This window comes from Triturus cristatus, chromosome 12, assembly GCF_964204655.1.
Source record: "Triturus cristatus chromosome 12, aTriCri1.1, whole genome shotgun sequence".
Classification (NCBI taxonomy): domain Eukaryota; kingdom Metazoa; phylum Chordata; class Amphibia; order Caudata; family Salamandridae; genus Triturus; species Triturus cristatus.
In genome coordinates, this window is record NC_140595.1 from 290,153,240 (window position 1) to 290,175,597 (window position 22,358).

The 22,358-nt window shown below is 43.5% G+C and overlaps 1 protein-coding gene across 2 annotated transcripts in view; it reads left to right on the forward strand.

The window, feature by feature from the left end:
- The window catches only part of DRC7 (dynein regulatory complex subunit 7), a 203,212-nt gene that overhangs the window by 158,805 nt on the left and 22,049 nt on the right, over positions 1-22,358 (forward strand). For both annotated transcript variants that reach the window (XM_085637931.1, XM_085637932.1), the window contains exons 13-15: positions 8,653-8,868; positions 16,150-16,260; positions 17,007-17,117. In XM_085637931.1, the coding sequence (XP_085494057.1) occupies positions 8,653-8,868; positions 16,150-16,260; positions 17,007-17,117 (438 nt within the window). The remainder of the gene's footprint in view (positions 1-8,652; positions 8,869-16,149; positions 16,261-17,006; positions 17,118-22,358) is intronic.

Consider the following 22,358-nt stretch of genomic DNA (forward strand, 5'->3'; position numbering starts at 1 on the left):
TTCAAAATGAGAATACACACTCAAGCTCATGCTGATTAACACTCATTTTGCAGTACTCTATGAGCCAGACCTCAACACCTCTCACTAGCTTGATGCCCTCTTCATCACAGAAACATGGTTCACCCTCACATTCTTGGACATTCTAGATCTTCTTCTTCCTGTAGGCTAAAGCATCAATTGTATGGACCTTGCACATAAGAACGGAGAAGGCCTCGCTGTCATCCATACGTCTTCCAGGTCCTGCACCCTAGGCAAATAACATTCAACTCCATGGTTCTACTGACATGCCATGTCCACTCTCTGCAACTCAGACTTTCACCTTCCGTGTCATCTGCAGACCTCCCAGGCAGAACATCTTTTGATGAATTTTCAGATCTTCTTGCCAGGTCGCTCATCCAACATCCCCATACCATCCTTTTGGGTGTCTTCAACCACTCCAGACAAAATATGTTTTAAAAAAACACAACAGACACTCTCCTCAACCACACTGACATGCCCAGCGTGGTACATCATGTTGCTCAAACAACACACTTGAATGCAGACCACCTCAGTGCTTCATTTGTGAAAGAAAGAGTGCTGGCGCTCAAAACTCTGCTCAGAAGCCTGCGGTCTGGGCAGTTAAACATCAGCACACGGAATACAAAGGCTTGTAGTTTGAAACCACCTCATACCTCTTTATTCCACTACAAGACACTCCCTCTTCCTTTATGTTATTATTATCATTCGCACTCTTGCAGTTCCTGCTTTCTCCTCATGACAGTTTTGCCGTCTTTCCCCTCCTCTGTCCAATCTGTTTAATTTCCCTCTCTTGAGTTCGGTAAATAAACTATGAGGAAAAATAAGCGCTGGTGCCCAAAAAAATGCTCTGGTGTCCACCACCAGCAACCACCTCCTGAAATTAAGCACTGGACCACCCATAGCCCTCGAATGGGCCAACTTCGCCATTGATATCTCCCTCCTCAGGATCCTACAAATAAACCAAGGTTAACCCAAAAGAGAAGAGTAAACCTTCAGATCCTTCAGACTGCTCAATAGACAACATAATGCCTGAACAACCTTCTAAAGGACTGCAACACTTATTGGGAATCTATGTATGTAAACATCAATGGCCCAAAAAAACACATGGATGTGGAATTGAAAGCCTTCACACCCTAGTACTCTAACCCTACTGACAATAAATGATCCATCTTCAGACAGGAAAGAAAATCAGAATTCCAGATGACCTTATTGTACTGAAGTCCCTCCTCACAACAGTGAGACATCACATCAGACAAAGTAAATCGCTAAACCAACAGAATCATTGAAGCCATAAACAAAGGAAGAACGCTTTTCAAGACAGTCAAGCACTGCATCAGCCCCCTTCTGGACCCACCTATCCTTCACTCCACAGAAAAGTGCAATGCCATCAAGCTCTTCTTCAGTAAAAACATGTGGAAAAGATCCGACACCACATTGACAACACAAAATCTGCTTCATCTTCTACACCCACCACGTCCCTAAGAATCTTGCATTGGTCATCCTTCAGAACCCTATTTCTTACAGGTCTCACCGACATAATCAACTCTCTTAAAGTCACTTCTTATAGTTGTCCTCATCTAAGCACTCTGTGGAGAAGCTCTCTCACTCCTATACACCACTGTCACTACCTCCCTCACTCAATACATCTTCCTAGAAGCTCTCAAGACAGGCCAGATACTCCCACTCCTAAAGAAGTCTACACTGCACCCTGATGACCTCCCAAACTACCAGCCCGTCACTCGCCTACCATTTACCGGAAAGAACGTTAAAAAAGCACTTTGTGTTCATCTCCAAGATCACATTAATGCTAACCATCTCCGGCATGACTACCATCACATGGCAGCACAGACGATGCACATCCAAACATGAAGATGACTAAGACCACTGCCTCCTGATATTGCTGGATCTCTCAAATGCCTTCTACTCGGCTAACCATCATACGCACTATGGGGTCTCAAATGGGATTCACTGGCAATGTTTTTCACTGGCTCTTCTCCCACCTTTCCAACTGGCACCAAGTTGTTCACATGGGCACCTCCAGGTCCCAGAAGAATCCTTTCACATGTGGAGTCCCTCATGGTTCCATGGTGTCTCCTGATGTCTTCAACTTCCACATGGAGCTGCTTGATGCTCTGCTCAAAGATAACATAATCAAGATGTATCAAAATGCCGATGATAAACAATCTAATTGAATGTCTTCTCTGCTTCAGACTTCCAAGGCCTCAGACACTGCCTACACTTCATCCAGACCTGGATGTCCAGCACCTGCCTGAAGTTCAACCAAACCGGAAAAGAATTTCTGTTAAATACCAAGAATAACAAACAAGAAACAGCAAGCCTGGGATGGCATGTCTAGGAAAAAAAAGGAAGAAGCCGGAACCATACCAGTTACAAATAGAAGATGAGTAAAAGTTCCCTTTTATTCCGTCTTGCTGGTAACTGTAATGGTCATGGCCTGGCTTCAAGTCATAAGTTGCCAGATAAACACCACCACCCTGCAATGCCATTACTGTATTTCTTTTGTAGCAGTATTTACATTGCACATTCTATGCCCCTTGCGATCAATACAGTGCTTTCCACATGGTCGAGTAAATACCCACACTATTTGTTTTGTAATGGATACTGTCACATTTGCATTTACCTACCATAATTATTTAATTGATTACTTCATCGAGTTTCTGTCTTCTGAGAGCATGGAATGTTTGATAGGAAAGGGCTGTCTCCATCAGGGAACCACAGGGGTGCAGAGGGCTGTCTCCATCAGGAAACCACAGGGGTGCACTTCAAGGATTATCGTGGACACCACAGTGGTAGGTCTTTGGGGCTTAAACAAACCAAGGATCAAAACATAGATACCACAGTAGTGGGTCTGTGAGGTCCACCCTTAAGCATAGATGACACAACCAAAGAATAATAAGACACTTTACCAGTGGGTCTATGGCCCAGTGGTGCAAGAAATTGCTCCTCAAAATTAAATCCATTGATACCACAGAGGTGGGTTTATTATAGGAAACATTCAGAGCAAAGATGGGTAATCCAAAAATAACTAGAGGGACCACATTAATGGGTCTATACGACCAACCCCTATGCAAAGATGGTGCAACCCAAGCATCACAAGCATAGACACCATAGAGGTTGAGGTATGTGGCCACCCAAAAGCAGAGATGGCATGACCAACAAATTGTCAGAGACACCCCACTAGTGGGTTTAAGGGGTCCACACAATGGCAGAGCTGAAACAGCTCAAGGATAAACTGAGATCCAGCACTATTTGGTCTTGGGGGCCAAGAAACTGGTAAGTCACAACACCACATTAGTTGGATTATGGGTCCAACCCAGAAGCAGAGATTACAAATCCCAAAGATGGAACCATAGATACCACATTGATGGGTGTGTGGTATCCACTCAGAAGCAGAGATGGCACAACACAAGATAACCACAGACACCAAAGTAATGGATTTAGGAGGCCACCGCAGCAGGATGTTTCAACCCAAGAATTAAGTCCTAGAGATCACACTAGTGAATTTATGGGGCCAACCAAGAAGTGAAAATGCCACAACCCCAAGGATCAAAGTAGTGGGCCAAACAGTCTAACCCAGAAGTGGGATAGCACAAAACCGAAATCTCTCCAGACTTCATGGTATTGCAACTGTAGATGCACCCATAAGTGGTGGCAGTGATTCCAAGACAGTCACTGTATTTGAGAACCAGGGAATGAGATGGTAAACAATATTCCTGTGGAATTCATTTATAAATATACCTAGGATGATAAAAATGAACAGGAAGAGTAAGTCAAGAAGAATAGAGGTGAAGTAGCAGGAGTTCTGGCTAAAGGTCCTTTCAAGGCCATCTATCCCCTTTACATTGGAGCCCTGGGAGGAGACAATAAGAGGGATCAGGTGTGCAAAGGGAGGGACATACACTTGACTTGAGGGCAAATTGATGGGCTGTTATACGTGATAATACAGAAGGGAGGCAGGAGTGAGTCAAACAAAGGCAGTACCTGAAAAGGAGCAAGAATGCAAAGACACAAGGTTGCTGCCAATGAACAAGCATTGGTAAATGCATTAGGTTTCGCCTATTGTTATATTACCGAGTTAGGCCCATGTAGCGAAGCAGCCTATTTCTTACATTGTCCTCACAAATAAAATTTCCAAGCTGTGACCTTTGCATACATTTGCAGGCACAACAATGTTGGATTCATTTTTCAGAAACTAAACTTGTTTTACATCTAGCTTCGCACAACATTATCACAACGTCCTGAACATCATATGCAAGGTCTTGTTCCTTACTACGTACAAATGTCATCACTATCTTCATCCAGGGATCGACAGGGCTATCTACATATCCACAGCATCCCTAATCTATGCATACTTCGCAAGGCTGTTTTCTATTATAAAAGATGAGCTTCCCAATAGATTAGCAGAGGAGGTACTTCCACTGACACCAAGGGTCCTTGCATGCTGAGAAATCACCATGCAGCAACCTGACATCTCGTGAAGGGGTGTCCAGTTTGTGACCAAGACATGGTTCTTCACTCTATTCCTTCAGGTAATGGGGTTGGATAGTCCCTTGGGGGGGATTCTTGGCCCTACACCTACACACACTCTAGGTACACTTAGGGTAGGGTTTGCATAGTAGGGGTACGCTAGATTATTGCCTTATTTGTATGCCGGCATATATATAATTGTTTAGAACCATGGTAGAACTATATCTACTATTTACGCTTTTGGTGCTTGTAATCACGCTTATCTGCTTCTGTCTACTAATCATTGCAGCACACGTATTTTATGCAAGAATGACGTTGGTTCAATAAATTTTATTGAAAACGTCCCACTGTGTACTCTCTGTATATTTCACAGAGAATAAGTGAACATGAATGACTGAGGGAAAGGTTCTATACTGTTTCCACGATTCCTGAGGAATCAGGGTTATCATGTTCAGTGGTTGCCAGGAACCATTCGTTCCCTGGTAGGTTAGGGGGGCTTATGGTGGCACTGTGAACTAGCTGGTCTATAGACCAACATATCTTGCGGGGGTGTCTGGAATCAGTCTTGGCATCAAGTTTATGTTGTCCGAACAATACGCAGGTCTTATGGATTGGTAAGAACTACACGATACTGTGATGAATAATAAGCTGTTATTTTATCCTAAGTTGTAGCTTGCTGAGTAGTTGTAAAATATAAGTTACAGAAAGTCTGTTAAAGTGTTATGACTTGTTTATGTACAAAAAGGCAATATATTGTGCTGTTACTAGTGGTATAGTACGAGTAAGTAAGAGCAAAATTTTCAAACATGAAATGAAAGAGGGAAATAATAGAATTAATTGATGTAATAGCAATATTATGTATTTAGAGGAGTTCTGACAAAGTTTAGGTCTGGTACCACTGCACCTGCTGCACCATTGAAATCATGACCCTGTTGCATGTGAGGTAACTGCACTTGTGACTGCCTGTTTAGTAGTAAAATATTGCAATATTTGGTGTTTTAAGGGGTTCCTAGAGCTTTAGGCCTCTGTGTTCTGCACTTGCTGCACCATTGAAATCATGGCCCTATTGCCTGCAAGGTAACTGCACCCATGACTGCTTATTTAGTAGTTAACCATAGCAATATTTGGTGCTTAGTGGAGTTCTGACAACTTTTGGGCCCGGTGTTACTGCACCTGTTGCACCATTCAAATCACAACCCTGTTGTCTGCAAGGTAACTGCACTTGTGGTTGCCTGTTTAGGAGTAAAATACAACAATATTAGGTGTTTAGGGGCTGCCTGGAACTTTTGGTCCCGGTGCCACTGCACATGCTGCACTATTGAAATCATGACTCTAGTGCTTGCTAGATGCCTGCATTTTTGACTGCCTATTTATTTGTAAAATATTGCAATATTACAAGTTTAAAGGAGTTCTGACAACTTTTGGGCCCGGTGCTACTGCACCTAGTGCACCATGCAAATAATGACCCTGTTGCCTGCAAAATAACTGCAATTGTGACTGCCTGTTTAATAGTAAAACATGGCAATACTTGGTGTTTAGTGGAGTTATGGCAACTTTTGGCCCCGGTGCCATTGCACCTGCTGCACCATTTAAATCAAGCCCCTTTCAACTGCAAGGTAACTGCAACTGTGACTGCCTGCATAGTAGTAAATATAGTAATATAAGGTGTTTAAAGGAGTTCTGACAACTGTTGGGCCCGGTGCCACTGCACCTACTGCACCATTCAAAACATGACCCTGTTGTCTGCAAGGTAACTGCACTTATGACTGCCTGTTTAGTAGTAAAATATAGCAATTCCAGGTGTTTAGTCGGGTGCCTAGAGCTCTTGACCCTGGTGTCACTTCACCTGCTGCAGCATTGAAATCATTACCCTGTTGTCTGGAAGGTAACTGTACTTGTGACTGCCTGTTGGGTTTGACATTTTTGCAATAATCTGGGTTTAGTGGGGTCCCTAGAGCTTTTGGCCCCAGTGTCACTGCACCTGCTGCACCATTCAATACAATTCCATTTTAACTGCAAGGTAACTGCAATTGTGACTGCCTGCTTAGTAGTCAAAAATAGCAATATTATGTGTTTAGAGGAATTCTGACAACTTTTGGACCTGGTGCTACCACACCTGCTGCTCCATTCAAATCATGACCCTGTTGTCTGCAAGGTAACTGCACTTGTGGCTGCCTGTTTAGTAGTAAAATATAGCATAGCTGTTGTATATTAACTATTTTTAACGTGCAATGTTTATTACAAAGTTTAGAATTTGATCATAATGACCAAATAGATGAAGTTGAAAAAATCAATTGGATAATGCCAACAAAGTGCAAAGAAAGGTACTGAGGCATGAATAGGAAATGCCACAAACGTTCTAAGGCTAAAGCATCTGCTTTACACAACTAAGCAAGTATTCCAGCCCACTGGTAGACGTTGTTTGCCCTTTTCGTGGGAAGAGATCTTATCTTGACAGTAAATGGGGCTTAAACAGTGAGAACAGCTTTTGTAGAAGTATCAAAATGCGTGCAGCCAGGTAAAGTTAACAAAAAAAAAAGTTCCGCACAAAAGTGAACTAGCACAGGAATTCGGCTGTGGGAACTCATAAGAGCCCCCCTTTTCAGATAAATTAAGTACAAGAGATTTCACAAGCACAGTGCAAGCACTGTCCAGGCAAAACCTAAAGAAGGGATGGCACAACAAAAAATACATATTCTGAAGCCTGAAACACCAAAGAATACTTAAAAGCAAGAGACATTGAGCCCCTCAAAAGTTTTTACACACTTTTATCCTTCTTTACTTCAAGGGAAAGACACACATATGTAGCACTGTACATAGAACATCAAGTGTATGATTCTGTTTTGTACTAACTCTGCTGTAAAGACAGTTATCTTTGCATAATAAAGCTGGTCCTGCATGATAATTCAGCCTCAGGAGTGGAGTGTCCTGAATTCAAAACAAACTTCCTTAATGCGCTGACCCAGTAAAAGTTGGCAAAGTTCGATCTGTTCTTCTCCGGCTGTCAGAGTCGATCTGACAGTGATGGTTTTGGATACCAAGTCTTGAGCCTCATCACTCCACATTCTCTTTCAATGATTTAGTTTCAGTTTTGTTTCTTGTTTATCTGTGACACGTCCTGAGTTTGTTCACAGAGTCAACACTGTGATAGGCCGTGGGTAGTGGTCAAAAGGGTTTGCAAAAATGTCAGCAAGTTTTGGATCAATGGGTTTTCCTTTTGATCAGTCCTTTGTAGAATTTCTAGTTGAGTTTCATACATAGTAGCTCAACATCTCAACACATAGCTCTTTTATGTAATCCTGCTGTTTTAGTGGAGCAAGGGTTTCCATAGGGATATGCTTTGGAGTTTGTGCAGCCATTTCTGATATTAATGCTGGCAATCGCTCCACACCAGGGAAGCATATGGCATTGTGGGTTGGATAATTGCTCTGATTGTATGCATCTTGCTCCACATGGGCCTTTTCCTCACCTTTAAGAGCAGGTACAATGCTGCCAATCTGGCTGAAGCCTCTTGGTAAATTTTCTTCAGCTGAGTTTAGAATCGAGTGTCACCCCTCGGTAGGAGCAGTTGTTTCCTCACTTTACAACCTCTCCATTGAGTTGGATCCGAGGATGCTCTTTAATCATCTTTGGCAGGAACTGGTGGATTTATCAGCACTTGGAATGAGAAGAGTGGAGATCAGGGATCACATGACTCGACGGCTCAGGGGGGCGCTGCCTGTTGCAATTATTCAGTGGGGGGGACATTATGAAGAGGCAAACCAATGTGGTACCTGAAAGGTAGACATAAGCAAATATTCAATGCTTGAACCTGCAAATCAAGGGAACAATTTGTATTTGCATTTCTGTTCATGGGCCAGCAAACAGTGCATAGTTGTACACGTTAAATGCTTTTCTCGTTGTCCCTGCTCATTAAGTAGCTATAAAACTAGGTAACTCTCTGATTTCAGTAGGCTGCACAGTTACAGCCAAACCAAGGTATATTTGTTGGTGTATACTGTGCTCTGTGCATTCTTCTATAAGTGACTTTTGACAGCTTATGTGAGTGCTTCATGACCATTATCGCTAGAGAAGAAAACATCTCAGGAATTCATGTAAGAAGTTTTTTATATGTGTACCTGTATTTCTTTCCTATACTCCCAATAGAAAATTACAGAGCGGTTCCATAGGAATAGGGAGAAACCAGTCAGTGAGGATGTGGCAGAGCGAGTTTTCTTGATACAGCAAGACCGCTTCCAGCTGACCTACCACCGAGACGATTACCGCATTACCGCCTCCAAGTGGGAGTTCTTGAAACCGAATCATCTTGGCGAGAAAGGAACCCATGTAAACTTGACCCCTGAAACCAGCATCTATTATCAGGTGACCACCTTGATCTTTGAATCTCCTTTCAGGTGATGTTGCCTGCAGCAAAATACGGGGAGTCTGAAATTAGTTTTAGCATTGATTACAATACTGATTACTCCCCAGCATGAAATCTGATTTATTTTAACCCACATAGATAATTTTCTTCTAAATTACTTCATATATACTTTATTACATTCTTTTCACAATGACTTCAAAAAATCGAATCTTTCCGTAAGCAATATTCTACTCTGTTACTTTACTAGAATATTTCCAGGTATTAGTAATATGTTTTGCATCTCTTTTGGGTCTGTTTAAAACCAATCATCTGGAGTATTATTAACACCGAAATGTGAAAGCAAATATATAAAACTAAGGAAATTATCTTATAACATCAGAATTATATATATTTAGACAGTTATATTATTTCACTCTTTATCGCAATATTCCTTCCCTGTTTCAGTGTATTCTCTCGTGATTGCCTGTACTACCAATGTTTCAGTGTCGACTCTCAACCTTTATACGCCATTAACCTGGTGGTTCTTATTGTTTCTATATGATGTGATTATCTTGGTTGCCATCTGAATTGTTTAAAGAATATATGTAATTGAGGTATGTGATTACTACAGTGGCTTTCAATTCATTTGTTAATTTGATCTCTAGTTTTAATTTGTTCTATATAAACTAAGTATCTCAGTGTATTGCAGTGTCTGAGTATATAACATTCATCATATTTTCTAGTTCCACAGTTTACTAGATTCTGAACACATAGTAATTGCTTAGTTCTCCAATATTAGATCTTTAATAGATTCACATGCTTGAATCATTCCCAGTCATTGATGTGGGAGTCCCACTTTACCATAATAAAGGCGTACATAACATTACAATAGGCTATAATGGCAATGAAAAATGACTTTAATAGCCTATCCATGTCCTATAAAAGAAACCAAACTCCAGCCAATCAGGCAACAGCACCCTCTAGAGCACTCCTAAACAGAGGCTGAGTAAATCAGATCTCCCGCCGCACGTCGTGTGAAGGGAATCTCCCTGAGCTCTGCTCAGTTTTCTTCAAACCAGTGTTTCAAAACATATCTACTGCATGCTACCATGTCGGAGTCATCTAAGAAAGAGCTTTTCAGGCCCTGTGGTACATATGGGAAGAAAATACTTTGTTCTGAGGACCCCCACAAGCACTGTATATACTGCCTCTACCCTCAACATAAGGTAAAAGACTGCAAGATCTGTTGTACCTTTTCCACTAAAACCTTAAAGTATAGAGAGGGGAGGCTTCTTCTGTGGCTTCATAAAGCTGAATCAAAAAGATCTCCTTGTTCTGAGGAAGAAACAGTGACACCTCTTCCACTTGTCAGAAAAGGTCACAGAAGAGGGAAATGTTGCATGACCAGGGGACTTCAGAGGAGTCGAAGAAGGCCTTAAAGAAGACTCACCATGAGGCTGTCAGGAACAGTTCAAAGGAGAAAAGAGAGAAAATCTCCTCAGAAACTGCGAGGTCTGAGCCCACCACTCCATCTGTAAAATCAGGAGTACATACTCCAAAGCCCTCCTCAAAGCTGTCAACGGTATGGCCTAACGCACCTTTAAAACTCTTAAAGACGACCACTTCGCAGTTGAAAACACCATCTTCGATGACAACCACTATTACCACAGTGATGTCAATAACAGTGGCTACAACAATGACACCATCCATATAATCGTTGGCGTCAATACCGTCGATGAAAGTATCATCAACGAAGGCTCCATTGACGACATCCGTACAACCGTCATCGACTAGAATAACTTTGCTGACACTGAAGAATACCAAAAAAGGCTTTGCAGTTGGAAGCTGCAGCCACAGATTTGACGATGATTCCGGAGAGAGCAAAAATAACAGAATACTTAATTCTGCCTGAACAAACTTTCCCAACTAAGGTGTCTCCTCTCCCTCCTAGTCATCTTTTAGACATAGAAGAATCGGATGATTATGGTCCATTTGCGACAGCCCACAGCCCTTCTGAACTCCACGTAAAATACCAGGATGAAGAGGAAGATGAACAGTATTACAAAGCATACTACGACCCCCAGCAGACAAGATATGCAGAATGACCCAGACATCATGGGGAACATTTCCAACAATATGGATATTCTCCTTCACAAGAAAATATGTTCCAAGTTCCTTTGACCCTTTTCCAGGTCTCCAAAGGATGCTGCAGGAGTACTATAAAAGGTTTCCTGAGCCCCAAAGGCCAACAGGCCAGACACAGCCTAATGCCCCACCTCCCCCTCTGTCGCCAAGAACGCTGAGGCCTATTCAGTCACCTTTAACACCAAGGATGACTCCTGCATACAATATTGCAGCATCTCCTAGGGATGATCCCTTGTCATCGGATGAGGACAGGCAGAAGGGAGAAATTCCCAACAATAACAGCAAATGGAATGAGTATTTGATTCCTACTCCATCGCCTCCTGCTCCTCAACCAGTTGACTTGCCTCCGCATGACATAGCGTATTTCCACAACCTGATGGAGAGGGTGGCAAAAAAGGCTCTAACTGCCAATGTCAGTCAAACAGTCTGACTGCTTTCTGTATGAGTTCAAGGACCCTGCAAAGAAGTCAGTTCAAGCCATCCTGATAGTGCATTATAACTGGGGAGAGGGCACAAGAATGATTAAGAACCTTATGAAGGTCGCAGCAGTCCTGCCACAAATAGATAAAAAGTACAAGGCACCGGACGATTCACCTGCCTGTTTAATTGGACACCAAAAGCCAGGCTCAGTCATCTATCAAGAGGCTCAGCGCCATTCTAAAAATCCCTCCATGCCTATCCCGGCTCCACCAGATAGAAAGGGTAGTCACCTGGATAATATAGGCAAAAGATTTTCATATTTAGCCGTTATTACTGTCCATGCTGCCAATACCCTCGCCATCTTGGGCCGATATCATCGGCAAATATGGTTCAACATCGGTGCCCTTATAGACCTAATGCCAGAGGTTAGAAAATCTGAGACAAAAACAATTCTAAAAGAAGGGGAAAGAACATCCTCTGAGATATTTGACTGCAGTATGGGTATAAGGTCAACTGGCTTGTGCCAGCTAGCAGGGGCTGCTGTTTTAAAGTGACAAGGTTGGCTGAAAGCAACATCTTTCTGGCCTGAGGTTCAGTCAAAAATCCTGGATATGTCCTATGATTGCAAAGCACTCTGTGGAAAACATGTGGACGATCTTTACAGGCCGTAAAAGTGGATACCGACACTGCAAAACCGTTAGGCAACCTGCAGTTAAGGAAAGTTCCTTTATGGGGAGCACGGAGAAGAGGTTCTGCTTCATATAGAGGAGGTTAACAATGCTGTCAGGAATACCAACCCTACCAACAACAGTATAGGCCATCCTACCACTAGCAGCCCTGTCGACCAACTCCTGCGGCCTCCTATAACAAACAAGGGTCGAGGCAGAAACAGACCAACCAGGGTAGAGACACCAATAGGAAACAGTGACCCTTTTCAAGTGCCGGTTACGCCCAAACCTATGCAAGCTGTGGGTGCAAACATTTCCAACTTCTCCCACCAGTGTCAGAAAGTAACATCAGACTGATGGGTTTTAGACCCTGGAGTTCATCAAACGGCCACCAACCACTCCACCATAGGGAGTGCACCCACCAAGTCTTCACTCACTCCAGAAGGAAGCCCTCACCATGTTGAGTAAAGGAGCAATAGAAAAAGTCCCCCACTTCCAAAAGGGAATGGGTTTCTTCTCCTGGTTTTATTTCATAAAAAAGAAAACAGGGGAATGGTGACGTATTTTTGTTCTCTGAAAATTAAACACATCTCTATGAAAACAATCATTTCATATGGTCACTCTTCCAGATATCCTGCATCTCCTCAACCATGGAGACTACTTGACAACCCGGGATTTACAGGATGCGTATTTTCATATTCCCATACATCTCAAGCATTCCAAATTTCTAAGATTCATTGTAGCTGGCACCCACTACTAGTTCAATGCCCTCCCATTCAGCCTCAAATCCGCTCCTTGCATCTCCATGAAATGCCTGGCCCCTGTGGCAGCTTCCTTATGGAAAGATGATTATCAGGTATTCCAATACCTTGACAACTGGCTTATAAACACACCAACAGCCAGTCAAGCATCAAAAGCCACAGAAGCTTGCCTAACATTGTTCAGCAACTTATCTCTCACTGTCAACCAATAAAAATCATCAACTATTCCATCAAGAAGGATAAGATTTCAGGAAGCGGATTTGGATACCATCCAAGACAAATCTTTTCTATTTCAGGACAGACAACAAAATCTCAAACTAAGACTCAAACTGCCGGGAAATAAGACAGTTTCAATACTTCTGCTCAATTTACGTCTAGGGATGTTGTCCTCTGTAATAAATCTAGTCCCTCTCTCCCACCTAAAAATGAGGCTTCCACAAGAGGAACTAGACAAGCAATAGATGCAGATACAGGGATCATTTGACGATCTAGTGAAGATCATGCTAGGCAAGATAGAAGCTCTAACCTGGTGATCACAAACCAACCATCTTTCCAAGGGTCTCTCATTTCTGACTCAAATACCTGATTTCATAATACCTCCTTAGAGAACTAGGGCGGCCACTTCATGACCTGCAGATCCAGGGAAAGTGGTGTCTGGTTCAATCGACTGGAGCCCAACTCAATATTTCTCAGTCTCCAAGCTTTCCTACCACGGATTCGTCAGTGTTCGTTTGCACAGAATATACCACCAGCATACATTACATAAGCAAGCAAGGGGGCACAAGGCTGCTAGTCCTTTTCAGGAAAGCTCAGGAAATCTGGGGCTGGCTTATGATACACAGGATAGCACTTCGGGCGGAACATTTTCCAGGGACAAAAGATCTCTTAGAGGAAACGCTAAGCAGAACACGGACCTGCTGCCACGAATGGGAACTAGACCCGTTGGCACTAAACAAGATCTCTTCCATCTGGGGTAAGCCTGCACTAGATCTCTTTGCCACAAAAGAGAACTGTAAATGCCAGTTCAATGCAAGTTGGTTTCCACATCCAGGGTCATGGGGGAATGCATTTTCGATCAGATGGTCAGGGGTCAATGCATATGCTTTTACCCCTGATACCTTTTATTCCAAAAGTTCTCAGCAAGTTGAAGGCAGAGGGCTGTTGTTTACTCATGATAACCCCCAGATGGCCCAGACAGCATTGTTTCATGGAGCTGCTCCTATGCCAGAAGCCAACCACATTCACAGGAAGTTATCCAAGACACTCTTGACTATGAGCCAAGGTCAGATCCTTCATCCAGACCCGACTTTGTCACCACTTATGCACATTGCTCCTGAATTCCATGAGTTCACAGATCTGAATATCCCTCAGGATTACAGAGACATCCTTGCTAAAGCCAGAACGGACACCCCTACAAAAACGTATAGATTGAAATGGAAACAGTTCTGTCTATGGTGCCAGACAGAGACATCCTTGCTAAAGCCAGAGCGGACACCCCTACAAAAATGTATAGATTGAAATGGAAACATTTCTGTCTATGGTGCCAGAAATCGAATGTACATCTTATTCAGGCATCACAAGAGTAAATATTACCTTATCTCCTGTCTCTAGCACAATCAGGCTTGGTACATGCATCAATTAGGTATATCTAGTTGAAATACCAAGGTACAGACCCTCTTCCAATTCTCTCTCCTTTTGGTCAAACAGTATCATTAAGCAATTCATCAAAGTACTGTTCAGGGTTTTCCCTCCAATAAGGGCTCCATCCCCTGCGTGGCAGCTCAATGTTGTTTTAGTGCAACTAATGAAGAGTCCATTTGAAACACTACACCAAGTGGACGTCAAGTTTGTGCTGCTGGCATTAACATCAGCTAGAAAGGTGAGCAAAGTACAGACATTTACAACTAAGGAAGCTTTCCTCCATTTTACAGACTATTCTGTGATTCTCAGAACCTATCAGAAATGTATTCCCAAGTTGCCTTCGGATTTTTATCTAAGTGAACCAGTTATATTGTGAACTTTCTTTCCAAATCCACAGTCATCAGCAGAAAGATCTCTACATACGTTATGCGTCAAAAGGTGTCTTAAGTTCTATTGGCATCGCACAGACCAGAGCAGGAAAACAGATCAACTGTTGATAGCATTTGGAAATACTTGTTTTGTGCAGCAGTCACAAAGGCAACCATTGCTCAATGGATCTTAACCACTAACCAGTCTTGTCATTCCAAAGCTGGCAAACCATTAACGGGAAAGATCAAGTCGCACTCTACTAGAGCAGTCACTACCTCAACTGCATTGTTTACTTGAGTGCCTCTGGAGAAGATATGTTGTGCTGCAACATGGAAGAATGTGCATACATTCACGCACCATTATTGCCTGGAATCTGCGCAACGTAGTGATTCAGCTGTTTGACAGGTGGTGCTTCGCCACTTATTTCAATAAGGTGAGCCTCTGTTATTTACATGTGATAGCTTTAATATTTATACAGATTATAGTATATGGTTATCTGTTTATTCGTGTACATATGGATATTTCTTTGTATAATGTTTACGTCTGCCATCTGCTATTGATGGTATTATCATAAGGTTTTTACAAATATTGTAACTGCTTGTTATTCTGATTCAAGCAGGTGACTCTTTGAAAGATCCAATACTGGGGAAGAAAATGTGTTACTTACCTGTAACTGTAGTTCTCCAATATTGGTATCTTTCGTAGATTCATATGCGACCCACCCTCCTCCCTTTAGAGGCTCCCCTCATTTCTATGGGATTTACATTCCCACTAGTGCTTGAAAATCTGAGGGACAGCCTCTGTTTGGGAGTGTTCTAGAGGGTGCTGTCGTCTTATTGGCTTGAGTTTGGTTCCTTTTAAAGGAGGTGGATAGGCTATTAAAGTGATTGCTCATTGGCATTATAGCCCATGGTAATGTTAGGTACTACTTTATTATGGTACCATGGGACTCCCACTTCGACGACTGGCAATGATTCAAGCATGTGAATCTATGAACAATACCAATACTGGAGAACTATGGTTACAGGTATGTAACTAATTTTCTTCTCACCCAAGTTGGATCTCCCCATCATCAGTTAAGAGTTCCATGCACTCCTTGTTGTGTGCAAAACACTCATTATTTGGCTGATCAGAGCACACCCAGCAGCTTATTCTGAGCATATATTTACTCCATGCACATTCATTGTTTATTTTATAGCTCCCCAGAAGTTTACACTTCCCTCTGACCCTACCTATTTTCATTAGGCCACATGCAACTTATTGCACAATAGTCACTCATTACATTTTGTTTGGCCAGGTGGAGCCCAATGAGAAATGGAACAAGCAGCTCTATGTCTATGAGATGCTGATTAGTCTGCTGGAAGCTGAGAACAAAGCCAAGGACAATGTGCGACGATCGGAGTCAGAGGTGAGTGACCATAGGACAGTCCACAAACTAGGACCAGGAATCTAACTCAAAGGTGAGTAACTGGGCAACGTAGGAGTCTGGCGCATCTACCAATAGAAAGTGAGAAAGAGAAGTTAAGTGACTGGAAATTAAAAGTGAAGGCAAATGACCACAGCGTACAAATGAATGAGAAGATGAATGTAATTGAATGTGCGCTGTGCCATGACAAAGAGCACAGGAGTATGCTCTTTTTTCTAATGGTTCTTTATTGATGTTTATATATATATATATATATATATATATAATATATATATATATATATATATATATATATATATATATATATATATATATATATATATATTTGCAACATAATAAAAGCAGAACTAACAAGGTCATCAGGCACATTCGCAAAAGGAATACGAGCCTGTATCACATTTTTGTCGTTTCCTAATCTCCACTGTACAGAGCCACACACAGCACGTATCTCGACAGACCAGAATACGTGTCATAGTAGATCGAGTGATTTAGTATGAATCAATGGTACAAATGTTGTAGTCCTTACAAATATTTTGACACTAAGGTAAGGATTATGGGCTTGCCTGGACCAGTGAAAGTGGTGAGTAATGCAGTAAGGTGAGGTGGGGACTGGAGTTAGGAGTAAGGAATTATTGTGACTGGAACAGCGAAACGTAAGGACTGCGATATGCTTGTACCTTAAATATGGCACAGTTCAAACTCTGAGATAATTTATTTTTTCCACTAAGGTGCTGGACATCCTGAACTTGCGAAACCAGGAGATGGAAGACAATGAGTTGACGCTCTCCGTCTATGATACAGAGAGAAATGAGACTAGCAAGAAGCAGCGCGAGGCCATGGTAAGCATGAATAGCATCAGACTACTTCCCCCACTTCTCACAGGCGCCTAGGATCCAAAGCTATGGAACTGTGAAACGCTCTTTCATCCATGGTGTCAACCCTAGCCTTGGCCAGGCTTCGTTCAGATAACATGCATGTGGCCGCTTATTCAGGGCAGCCATCTAAATTCAACTTCTCTCCTATTCCGATTCGAAGATTATGTCCAGATTTCAGTTTTTCTCCTTCCTTGTCCTTCATACTTAGACTAGACCATGATCCTTCTGATTTATTCCCCTCCTGCTCCTTTCCTTCCCTTTATTAGCACAACCTTGTCCTTAGTACTCTGAAGCTTGTGCAGCTGTATACGCACATTAAACCTTTGTAGGATTAACTAACACTCACAAGATACTGCAACCAGCAAGAGCTCTAAAGTCACAGCTCATACTGCCATTATGATGTAAAGGTTATTATTATTTTTTTCATTAAGATTTTATTAAATCGAATGCAGTGTACATAGACAGCATCAAAAGGTACATAATACTGATAATCAAACTTCCCGTGGCTATGCTGCATATATTCAATTTCAGCAATCAGTCTCTGAACAGTATAACATAGTGAGGCATCATACATTTAAGTGAAAAGTAAACATACTCAACATTCCACAAGTTCAGGGGACTTGTCTTGTTCAGCAGATCGCAGGTATTGTAACAAAGGTTCCCAAATGTCATTAGATCGCGAGGAGGTAGGACGTTCCTCTGCATACAGCACTAAGTTTTCCCGGCAATATACTAGATCCATAAGCCATTGTGCAGCGGAAGGCCCAGTCATGCCCTCCCATGTCATTGCCACACGTCTCTTGGCCAGGAGCAAGGGCACGCTCACAAATTTGACCATTGCACCCTTCAGGAATGGCACCAAGCCCAACAAAGATATGTGTGGAGAACACTGCAGTTCAACATTGACCATACTAGATATTCTACGAATCACATTGGTCCAGAACACCGCCACCCCACGACAGACACCAGGCTAGATGCCACAATTCCGCAGTCACAGTGCCACATCGTTTGCATGTATCGGTATCTCTGAGCCCATATTTGAACAGTTTATGTGGGGTGTAATAAGCCTGATGGATGTATTTGAAATGTATGATTCGGAGGTTGCCATTAGATGTTAGGGCACCAGTTAACTGGCAGCAGTGCTCCCAGTCCTGCTGCGTCAGTTGGGAGTCTAGATATGCATTCCATTTCTCCATGCTTTTGTTATGCGGCAGGGGCTTTTCAGCTCGAGCCTCTTGGTAGAGTTTGGTAAGAAGTCTACGTCGTGTTGAGCTGGTGAGCATGATGTGTAAGGCCTGTAGTGTGGGAGGTTTGGCAGGCAAAGTATGATAGTGCACCTGTATCGCTTTTTTTAACCTGTGAAAAAGAAATATAAATAATGGCGTCTTATGTCGCACGTAACTAAGATCATCATCTGTCAAAAAAGCACCATCGGGATATAAGTCCAGCATTTTATCTATCCCCCTAGCTTTAAAGCATGCATAGCTCCCGCCTAATGCGTAACCGATAGGTCTGCATGAAATGCGAGAGGCAACAAAGGGGAATATAGTGGTAACTGCCCTGCCATTCAGCCTTGTGCCTGCCAGGCCGCAATAGTGGCATCAATAGTGTTGATCTCAGAGTGGGGCGTTTGCTGATGCGTGTGAGTCAATATAGAGCTTAAGGGAATAAGGTGCGCGTCACCATCCTCCACTGCTATATGCTGGATGAAGTCATGAGAGCCAAACCAGTAGTGCGCATACTGTGTATGAGAGCACAGATAGCACAAATAAAGGTCAGGCACACTGAAACCCCCACTTTTATAGTCAAAAGTAAGGGTCTCAGCTCACACAAGCTTGTTTGCCCCCACAAATTAACCGGAGGAGCAGTGAGCGCACTGTTTTAAAAAATTGTTGGGTTAATGGTATTGGTATATTACTAAAAAGATATCAAATTGGGCAGCACGACCATCTTGATGAGCGCTATGCGATCGCCCAGGGATAGCGGGAGCGTCATCCATCTGCCCCCTGTTGTTCCAATTTTGTGAATGCAGCACCATAGTTCTCACGGATAACCGTGTCAGGGTCCCTATGAAGTATGAACGCATACCTCCAAGTATTTTACAGGGTCTGCCAACCATAGAAGTGGATATTCAAGCTCATGGGGAAGAGTGCTCTTTGTCAATGGCACTACCACCGATTTGGCCCAGGTAATATGTAACCCTGAGAACAACCCGAACCGAATGTATTCACGCAGAACTGGTGCCATGTAGGTGCGTGGCACCCGTATAAAAAGCAGCATGTCATCCGCGTAAAGTTAGATGCTTACAGGGCGGTGAACGAACTGGAGGGCCGAGGCTCTATGTCGTTGTCGAACGATGCAGGCGAGTGGTTCTAGCGTCAACGCGAAGAGAAGTGGCGCGAGGGGACATCCCTGCCTGGTCCCTCTGGTAATCTGTATTATAGGATCTGAGGTACTACCCTCTACTCGAATCCACGCCGCGGAGTCCGTATTCAGCAGGCGTACCCAATTGATAAAAATAGGAGAGCCCCATTTGCCGCAGAACATAAAATAGATAACCCCATTCTATGGAGTCGAAGGCCTTGGCTGCGTCAAGCATCATGGCCGCCTCCTGGAGCCCAGGATCAAGAATATGGAACAAAGCAAAGAGTGTGCGTAAATTGTGAGAGGTAGACTGGTAGGAATAAACCCGGACTGGTCTGGAAGGACCAGGCCCTGCATGAGAGGCTGAAGTACGGTGGCCAGGGTCTTGACCAGTATTTCGGCGTCAGTGTTGATAAGTGACAGTGGGTGATACGAGTTGCAACGAGAGAGCGGTTTGTCTTTTTTGAGTAAAGTAATAATCAGAGCCTCCCAGAGAGTAGGCGGCAGTATGCCTGCGTCACATGCTTCAGAGTACATTTCTAGTAAATGGGGGGTTAATTCTTCTGCATACTCCTTATAAAATTCACTGGGAAAACCGTCAGGGCCAGGGGCTTTCTTATTAGGGAGAGCTTAATCGCCGCGCGGATGTCTTCTTCTGTAATTGGTTGATCAAGGAACTCCCTCTGCCCATTCCAAAGCCATGCCAAGGCTACATCTAGTAGATATGTGTCCAACTCGTTTGTGTCTAATGTACCTTGCGTGGTATACAGTTCTGCGTAGGAATTTCGAAACTGCGCTAGAATATCTTGATTAGTGTAATAACCCTGCCCAGTCCCATCAGTGATCTTAGTGATAGTATGCCGGTCTACACGAGCTTTAATCTTGTGGGCTAAATAGCATTCCGGTATCCCCCCCTCCCCATAAGCACGGGCTACATGACGCCTAGAGATGTACCTGGCCTCCACCTCTGCCAAATCATTGTATTCTAATATGGATTTTTTAATTGTCGCCAGTGTCTGAGTGCAGGGTGAATGTTCGTAGTCACGCTCGAGGCATTGTAGAGTGGCTTGGACTTTGGCAAGCTGTCCACGCAAATCCTGCAGGATGCCAGATGATGTGCCAATCCAGGGGCCTCGATTCGTGGCCTTAAACGCCTCCCAGAGGGTCGTAGCACTATCAACCGAACCCTTGTTATGGTCAAAGTATTGCACAATGGCCTCGCAGTGCGGGGAATGTGGAGGATAATTTGGACAGGATTATGATCAGACAGTGTGCGGGGTAAACCCTCTACTTTGGATGCCCATCCCCCTGCACTCTCACTCAGTAGCCAGTAATCAAGCCGAGACCAACTACCGTGCACATTAGAAATGTGTGTGCCCTCCAGTCTCTCTGCATGTCGATGACACCATACATCTATCAATCCCAGCTCAGCCATCCCCTCGTTAATGACATGGGCTGCCCCAGGGGACTGACCCCCTTTGCCACTTGATTTGTCTCCACTAGGGTCTAAATGTGCATTTAGGTCGCCTCCCCATAAAATCACAGCTTCAGGCCTAGTCCGCTGCGTGGAAATGATGCGTTCAAATAGGGCAGGGTCATCCAAGTTCGGGCCGTAGGTGTTTGCAATAAAACGATAACCATCCCACTGTGCTCCTATATGTACTTCAGACCGTTGAGTCAAGTTTGTTTCTTGTATGAGGGCAATTTCTATCTCATGGTGATCTAAATATGCTAAGACCTGGCAGATCTTTTTAGGCGAGTTAAGTCCCCGTACATTCCATGTTAGACAAGTAATTGGCGTATAATCCAGATGTAGAGCTTTAGTTTGTTATATATTGAGCATGATTCAACTGTAATGCATGATGCTACATCGGCATACCTCACAACATTTAGAATGCAATCAGCCACATGAACTAACCCCTCAAACTCCACCCTCCCACCATTGTCCCCCACCCACTTTAGCGTCCCCAATGTGACAAAGCCATCCCGAACATCCCAAAACAGTTCCCAAGTATAGCGCAGAGGGAAGAAGTAGCTAAGGGGAACACCCATGGGTGGAGCGCTGAAGCACAGTAACCTTCCGATGTACTAGGAGGTGGCAGAGCAAAGTGATAACATTTCCTACCCACTGTAATGCAACATCATAGAACAATACTAAAGTCCCCTAACATTAATAAGCACTTCGAGTCCAAACAGTAGGGGAAACATTATCTGTATAGCACAGATTCTTGTGTTTAGTCCGTACCACATGTGTCATGGCCTTCCAGGACATACAATCAGTTACAAATCATTGTGGGACCAAAACAAGGTACAAATGTGCCTGTGTCCACAACTCACGTTACCCAGCCATTTCAATGTTCAGCTGCCGTCCTGGCGGCGCCCCTGCTGTCATCATCCGTCGTGCCAGGTCTGGCTGCGTCGTTTGAGAGTCTTGGCAAAGGTCATCGCCGACTTGGGGGTGGTGAATATTCTAGGCTTTCCACCTACCTCAATGCGCAGCCGTGCTGGTTAAAACATTGCGTAGGGTATCCGTTCCGAGATGAGCAATTTTTTGACCGGCTGATATTCTTTCTGTGACTCCTGCACAGCCTCTGTAAAATCAGGATAGAAGGTGAGAGTGTTCCCTTCATGGGTGATGGTGCCTTTTTCCCGAGCCATGCGGAGGACAGCATCCCCATCCCTATAGTTCAATACGTGAGCGATGATGGGACGTGGAGGGGTGCCTGAGGGCGAGCAGCCAGAGAACGATGGGCCCGTTCCACTATTAAGACCTGGGACAGTTGGTCTGCACCGAAAACCGCCTGGAGGAGCTTTTCCACATAGGTCTCAAGACGGCCCGTG